The sequence below is a fragment of the Pinus tabuliformis genome, chromosome 9 (genome assembly GCF_031772625.1).
Source record: "Pinus tabuliformis cultivar Carrire ecotype Pingquan chromosome 9, CPIR1, whole genome shotgun sequence".
Taxonomy (NCBI): Eukaryota; Viridiplantae; Streptophyta; class Pinopsida; order Pinales; family Pinaceae; genus Pinus; species Pinus tabuliformis.
In genome coordinates this window covers 619,559,220-619,567,543 of record NC_142307.1, presented here as the reverse complement: position 1 = coordinate 619,567,543, position 8,324 = coordinate 619,559,220, and the positions used below count along the sequence as shown (strand labels likewise).

At 33.2% G+C, this 8,324-nt stretch overlaps 1 protein-coding gene across 1 annotated transcript; it reads left to right on the top strand.

Annotated features, from left to right (window-relative positions):
- The first annotated feature begins 2,483 nt into the window (after window positions 1–2,483).
- On the top strand, window positions 2,484–5,125 carry LOC149150109 (disease resistance protein RPS5-like). The gene has a single exon (XM_089441256.1). The coding sequence runs from the start codon at window positions 3,127–3,129 to the stop codon at window positions 4,969–4,971; it is 1,845 nt and encodes a 614-aa protein (XP_089297382.1). The 5' UTR covers window positions 2,484–3,126; the 3' UTR covers window positions 4,972–5,125.
- Window positions 5,126–8,324: the final 3,199 nt, after the last annotated feature.

Below are 8,324 nucleotides of genomic sequence, written 5' to 3'. Positions count from 1 at the left end.
GTCCTAGAAATCTTGCTAAGAAAATTTGTCTCATTCTTCAGAGTCAGCTACCCACAAAACAAAGAGCCCAACAAATATTTGTCTTTATATAAGATAACATGAATGATAAGTGAAATAAAAACCTCGATATAGGCGTGAGACAGTAGTAGCCTGCAAGCCGGCGGACTTAGGGCGCACTGTCAAAGTCTATTTTGCAGGTGTTAGATAATATTGTCTTAAATTGATATGGTTTTTCCTTAATTGTTAACTGTCTTAACTGATTTTTGTCTTAATTGCCATTTTCGTAAGCGGCCATTGTCTTAAATATAAAGCTTTGTCTTAATTTTTTTTTTCTCAAACTGTTTTTGTCTTAAATATAAAGTTTTGTCTTAAAATATTTTTGTCTCAAACTATATTTGTCTTGAATATAAAGTTTTGTCTTAAATATAAAGTTTTGACTTAAAATATTTTTGTCTTAAATTGTTTTTGTCTCAAATATAAAATTTTGTCTTAAATATTTTTGTCCCCACTGTTTTTGTCTTAAATATAATGTTTTGTCTTAAAATATTTTTGTCTCAAACTGTTTTTGTCTTTAGTTTTATATTTAAGACAATTCAATTGATATTAAATTTTAATGTAAAATAACTAAAATAAAAAGTGACTTTTTAAGACAAAAGATTTATTGTCTTAAAAAATGTCATAAAAATGCCCGTCGTGTAGTAATGGAGATATATTCTTCAACTACATGGATGTCCTTTCTCTTAAACAATACCCTTATGAAATTTTTGTGTATGAATCCTAAATCAAAGGTGTCAACTTACATTCAACTTTTTTATCTAGCCTAAGATTCATTAATTACTTAATGAACCATTGTCTATATTGCATTTATTGTTGCTTCTACTATGGAGGTTTTATCCCATTTTTTTACTAATGCTTCCCTTGTGATTTTCTATCAAATAATTGGAAAATATCACTATGGCTCATTTTTGTCTCCCTTTAATACTCCTTAAGAATTAAGTATCTATAATCTTCAAGAATATGAATGTTGGTTGGCTTAGTTTCCCCCACAGTATTCCATTTTTTAGACTCAGTGGTTATAATGAATATGATGCATTAAAAACACAATTGATGACCTTGGATCTACTAGAGGTGGAGATGCAAGCATTTCTATGTCCTTGATCCTTTCTTCCGCCTCCACATCAATATTTTTTCTATTCAATTCTTACTACTCATTATTATGACGAAAAAATCTATATATTAAGGATTGAGATATGAAGAAATTATGAATTACATAGTGAAGGTCATGGACCTTCATTGGCTCTGTGTGGAAATTATAAGTTTGGGATTCTAGAGCTAATTACTCTTCACAGATTAAGTTAAAGATTTAATAGTCTTTAATTTATATAAGCAAATATAAACCACAATTATTTATTGCTCTTTCTTAATGCCATTATTGCCCCATTTACTATGATTTGAAGGGAAATCTCCCATATTAGTGGTTGAACCAACTTATGTTTAAAAAGTGTATAGAACAATTGACACTCCATGTACTCTTATCACAATTTTGTTTCAATAAATACAAGTTGCCAATTCCGTATCCTCCTTAATCTTTTTATTAACTTCTGGTGAGATCTCAACCATACAAAATTAGTATCTTCCTTGGTATTTTTATTAATTTTTAGCAATTTGTAGATTATTGTCATTAATGCACATGTAATATAGCAATGAATACATGGTATCAATTGTTAGCGATTTGTAGATTATTCTAATTAATGCACATGTAATATAGCAATGAATACATGGTTTCAAGATAATGTTGAGAAACAATATTGTATTCATAAAAAAGAGCTATCTAAGTTTATTGGTGGTGCTTCCTTTCTGGCGTAATTTTTTTTATAAAATTAGTGTTGTGTTAAATCCTAATAAATATACAAATTAATTATTGATACTTAAACTATACAATCAAAATTGAATTCATTACTAATACTTAAACTATACCATTAAAATTGAGTTTATTTGGAGAAAGAATTTGATAAGACTACTTTCAATTCCCATAAGTGAAATGCCTTAAAAGAATACTTTATTCTTCTCTCCAGTCAAAAATCTATTAAGATGGTTTCTGCACTAATGTAATGAGATCAGGTCCATCTCGAATGTGATTCGGTACCGGTGATAACATAATTAAGGAAAAGCTGTAGAACCCCGGATTAGAGTCATGGCTACACTCACAGTGGTGGAATCTTTAACTTTATTGTTACAATCAACTGTACTAAAGTTGGTCGGTTCAACTTTATTAGTACAGCCGACTTTATAAAAGTTTGTCGGTTCAATAAAATGATGGAATAAACTTTAAATGTACCGTTAGCAACCTTCTTTGAACTTTCTCGGCTCAATAATTGGCGTCGTCTGCGGAAGCGGTAGAATTTCCTCGACTTTATAAAAGTTTGTCGGTTCAATAAAATAATGGAATAAACTTTAAAAGTACCGTGAGCTACCTTCTTTGAATTTGCTCGGCTCAATGATTGGCGTCATCTGCGAGAAGCGGTAGAATTTCCTCGACTTCATAAAAGTTTGTCGGTTCAATAAAATAATGGATTAAACTTTAAAAATACCGTGAGCTACCTTCTTTGAATTTGCTCGGCTCAATAATTGGCGTCGTCTACGGAAGCGGTAGAATTTCCTCGTCAAAAGACAAATTTGCAAGCTTTTTAGACTGTGGCACTCCGTTTGAAGTTTCTCGGTTCAATAATTTAATGGCATCAACCTACATACAGCATCATTAAATTTAATCCACCTTCTTCGAATTTACCACGAAAAACAAGCATCGCCCAGCCTTGATATATTTCAGATCCTAACCCCGCGTCCCTTCATTAGTACATTTACACATTTTCTGGCATCGTGATTGTTCTTATCTTCTGCTCTGTAATACTCCGATTCCCTGATTGGGTATTCTGAGCCGATCTTCTTTGCTATCCTGCTCTTATCTCACTTGGTGTTGGCACAAGCAATGGATGTTGTAAAGGAACCGCGGGCAACACCATTAGCAGCGCTATTATCGTTCCACTCATCCAACAACTCTTTCAACAGACGAACGATGTCATTCACTTGGATGAGAACTCTCGGCTTCTCCAAGAGCAGTTATCTCGTATGAAGAGCTTCTTAGATTACATTAATGCTGGGTTCCGAGATCAGCAGAGGCAGGTCCCGGTTTCTCTAAGTAATCGTTTGCTAAGGATGCAAGACGCTGTTGAAAAGGGCAGAGAGTTGATCCAACACTCACTACGCCCGTGGCCGCAGCATTGTCTAGACTGCCTCCTTTGCAAGCGCAGAGTGTCTACACAGATCCGAAAGTGGAAGATTTGTTCTGAGTTCTTTGATGAGCTTCAAACCGACCTTTCAGTGATGCACAATGCTGACCAGATTGTGTACGCGGCACCACAACAGGCAGACGTACTACTTCAAGACCTACCAGACATCGGATTGGTAGGGTTGAAAATTAAAGAAGCGGAGACACAGGTTGTGAGTTGGGTTACGGAAGCTTCCCACTGCGACCTTCGTACAATTGGTGTATACGGCATGGGTGGTGTAGGGAAGACAACATTGCTCAAAAAAGTCTACAACACTTTTCAGGTTAGTCACACTTTTGATCATGTAATTTGGGCTACAGTTGCTCAATTTCCAATTCAGCGAATACAATTTGATATTGCTTCTACAATCAATCTAAATCGGGCAAACTATTCTACTGAAATGCTGAAGATGAAGATGTCTGCATATCTCAAGACGCACAATTTTTTTCTGATTTTAGATGACATGTGGACTGAGCTCGATTTGAAAGAATTGGGGGTGGAATTTGGGTTAGACAAGGGTAGCAAACTTGTATTCTCTACTCGAAATAGAGAGCTGATTGGAGAAATGAACGCAGAAAAGTCTTTAGAAATACGGCAGCTACCAACAGACGAGGCGTGGGACCTGTTTCGGTTGGTAGCTTTCAAAGATGGCCATGTTCACGTAGACATAGAGCAAATTGCAAGAGAAGTCGCCAGCGAATGTAATGGTCTGCCATTGGCCATAAATATAATAGCCTCAACAATGAAAAGCAACGTAGATATAAATGACTGGAAGTTTGCTTTAAATCAAATGCAAAAAGTGGACCCAAATTTTCCAATTTGTCATCCGAGAATTGAAAAAGATTTGTATCAGCGATTGAGATGGAGTTACAATGCTCTGCGCTCTGCTGAATTGAAAAGCTGTTTTCTTTATTGTGCCATGTTCGAGGAAGATGCACGAATTCCTGTAGAGGGTCTGGTTGGAATGTGGATCTCAGAAGGTCTGGTCAAGACCAATGATGGGGACTACAATTATTTATTGCACACTGGGCACAGGTATGTAAGGTTGCTTCTAGATCGTTGCTTGTTGAATGGAGGCCTCACGGATGTTTATGTTCACGATGTTATCCGCGATATGGGAATTTATATCGGAGAGAAAGAGGATAATTATGTATTTAGGGCAGGTCAGAGGCTTCGACATTTCCCGGACATGGAGGCCCTTGCTGATTGCAAGCGATTGACAGTTCGGAACAACAATATTACGACTCTGCCCACACACGAATTTAGATGTCCAAAATTAGTTTCTCTACTATTAGGAGGAAATAGAGGATTGACACGAATTCCAGAAGATTTTTTCCTCAGCTTCACCTCCTTGAGGGTACTGGACCTTCAGGGTCTACCGTTAACGTCATTGCCGGCATCATTGTGGCGTTTGATACACCTTGAGTTTCTGGACTTGAGTAAGACTAAGATTGAGAATATTTCTCGAGGAATAGGTGATCTGGTTCACCTTCAAAATTTCTCTCTTTCTAATTGTGTATACTTAACATCATTACTTTTTGGAAGGGAAAATCTTAGAAATCTCAGGTATTTGGATATTAGTGACACAGTCAACTTAATATCCAGTGACATTAACTTTCTTTTAAATTGCAAGATTATCCGATGAGAACCTGAGAAATTGAGGAACTTCCTGCGCCTGGGAATCGGAACGTGGAGAGTGAAGATATCTCTCACGACTTATCCGAGAAAATTAATGTAATATCTAAAGGGGAGATTTGGCCATTGCATGTATATGGGGGAAAATTAATCTATTAATCAATTTTGAGTTTGTTGTTTCTATTATTTAATCAGTGTATCATTTGCTTTGTTATTTCTATTATTTAATGGTGAACTTTTTTAACATGAGAATTTTTATATCTAAATTTTTTTATTATTTTAAATTTTGTTATTTCTATTATTTAATGGTGAACTTTTTTAACATGAGAATTTTTATATCTAAATTTTTTTATTATTTAAAATTTTATAATTACTTGTTAAAATAATAAATAATAAATATTAGTTTAATAATAAATTATTTTTAATGTATAAAAAATTATATTTAATTGTGTTTAGATGTGTTCTCTATTTTATTATGGAAAAGACGTTGTAATGTCTTATGCTATCCTATTACATTATTTAAACATTTGTATGAGTGAAATTGCATAAAAATAAAATAATATTAAAAAATGAATAAAATTAAAAAATATATTAATTGTAATTATTAATTAAAACATTTTGACATAAAAATAAAAATAAAAGCTAAATTAAAATTAATATTTAAACTAGCTTAGATTCATTTTAATTCTTAATCTATCAAGCACCAAGAGAAATCAAGCTTCTTTTAGAGTAAAAAGAGATTTTGTCCCTCTTGGCCCTTGGTAAATCCAAAATTATCATAGATTTATGATGATAATAAATTTAATATACAACAATCTTCAAAAACCATGTTTTATAAAGAATTATTAGTTGCTAGTGTACAATGATGTTCAAAAACCATGTTATAAAGCATTATTAGTTGTATTGAATTGGCGTTATGCACTCTTTAATATATAGACATCTATGCAAAATGTTCATAATTCAAAATGCTAATTTTTGTTTCCTTTACACACACAAAATCTAATTAATAGAACCCTTTTCCAGGCACTTTCAACTCTTTAATATATAGACATCTATGCAAATTATTCATAGTTCAAAACGCTAATTTTTGTTTCCTTTACACAAACAAAATCTAATTAATAGAACCCTTTTCCAGGCACTTTCAATTTTTCATTCAAAATTACACTTTAATCAATAAGAAATCATAATCTTGCTGAAATTTTTATAAGATTCCAGCGAAAATAGTCATTTCATATATATATATATATATATATAGATATATGGGTGTAATTTTTTACATATTTAATATTTAGATGTGATATTAAAGTTGTTTTATAAGATCAACTCTAGAGTCTTTCTATTTTTTAATGGCTTTTGAACATTATTTCAAACTTTGCAAATTAAATTTTACTACAAAGTTTTAAAGGATGAAAGACTATTTGAATCGTGTTTGACCTCCCCATTCAAAGGCTTTTGGTCACTGAAATCTTTAGCTCAATTCTCTATGTTCTTTTCTTGTACAACTACATGCCTTCCTCCTCTTCTAAAATAGTTTAGAGTTGTCTCTTGGTGCTTACGAAGTCTTTAAAATCCCTATTAAGTCATCTAGGATAGATCTCCAAAAGGGGTTTCTTTCACTACAACGCGGAAGATAAAAATTGAATATGGATTACGTTTGACAAAAGCTTGTCACTCACTTCATTGGTGGAAATGTCATCCTTTGCTATAATAGGTTCTTTGCCACTTACTACTCCTTCCTTCCCCTTGCCTTTCATTGTCCAATTTTTTCGTTTAGGGTTCTTGGGATAGAGCTTTGGATGAAGCCTCTAACTTTTGGCTACCCAACATCCCTTTAATTTGCAAGGTTGGCAAACGTTTGTGCTACTTCATGGGTTGTTTAGTGTCCCCCTTTTCCTAGAGTTCCAAAAAATCCCAACTTGCGATTTATCTTCTTACACAACAAAAACAACCGTAAGATGCCTTAACATACCTCTTTAGCCTGTGCTTGTGTTTGTCACCTTATTTTCTTGGTCCCCCAAGTATGTGGTGCAAATTTATATGGTGGAGACATCTCTTTACTTCCCTCTTTCAAGCTTCTACAAATAGGTGATTGGTTTGTTGCTTGCTTCATTTTTTGTTTCCTTTTCTTCAATAAAAATGGATTCCTCTTTGATCCATTGTTCCTCGACAAAGGCTATTTGGTGGTCCTTTATTAATTCAAACTCTCTTGTCCATTAAAATTGAGACCTTCATGCTTCAGCCTATGTTCAGTTGCAACAAACTTTACAATCTCTTAGCTTTTCTTGCCTTTTACCACCATAGCCCATTTGTTTCATGATATTGGAGCCAATGCCTTTGGACTGATTTTCAAAATCACCAAAAGGTTCTTGAAAAACAAAGTGAGAAAGGTAATGGGTGTGAGCTTAACACATGGTTATCTTTATTATTAGATGTTATAATAGCAATGGGAAGTGTTTGTACTTCCTTCATATCTTGGGCATTGACCTACATCTTGGTAAATACCTCAAATTCCTTTTCTTTCTATGCCATCCTTTCCTTTAGGTGTGGATTCTCCTATTGGATCCACATATTAAAGTCTCTTAACTTTTCTAACCTCTCTCTTTTTAATACCTTATCTATGTTGGGTCTCCTTCTCTTGAAAGTGCTACAACTATTTCAACACCATGGATTCAATCACTCTAGTACCAATATAATTCATAAATGACGGATTTATAGTCCACACATCTCACCAACATAAACCTTACTACAAAAATAAAATTTGACTCTACAATATGAGACATATTCAATCAAAATAGTATACTCTTTCCTCTAATTGTTATTGTCTAACAAGCCTAAAAGCACTCTATTCTAGTTTTAGTTACACTATGCGTCTTGTTTGATTTTCAATTCTAATTCAATTCAAGGTGCAACTCTATTATCTTTGTATTGTTCAAACTAGGTAACTCATTCAACGACATCAAAATGCTTCAACCTACAGTTTTATTGAGAGCACACTTGTCATTTATAACACTATAAATTTATATGCCTACAAATAGATATGAATGGAAGTGAGCTTTTACTTTCCTATGTGTCTATAAAACACTTGGCCAATTGTAAATTTACCAATTGGTGGAGTATATATCTACATTCATTAGAGAAAATTAAAGAAAGAACAATGACCCTTTTAATGAATATATAGACTTAGTTTATCATAAGAATTTGTGATACACTCTTATATTTAAATAATGCAACTATATTTCAATTTTCATTCAATCAATTATATAACTATTGTTTTTCACTTGGAGTAATTTCTCCCTAATTAATTAACCATTGTAAAGTGTATATGCAATTTGTTGTAGGTGGAAATCAAACACATATGGTTGG

Excerpts from the sequence above, each read along its gene's own strand:
- LOC149150109 (XM_089441256.1), top strand. The coding sequence starts at position 3,127 with ATGAAGAGCTTCTTAGATTACATTAATGCTGGGTTCCGAGATCAGCAG.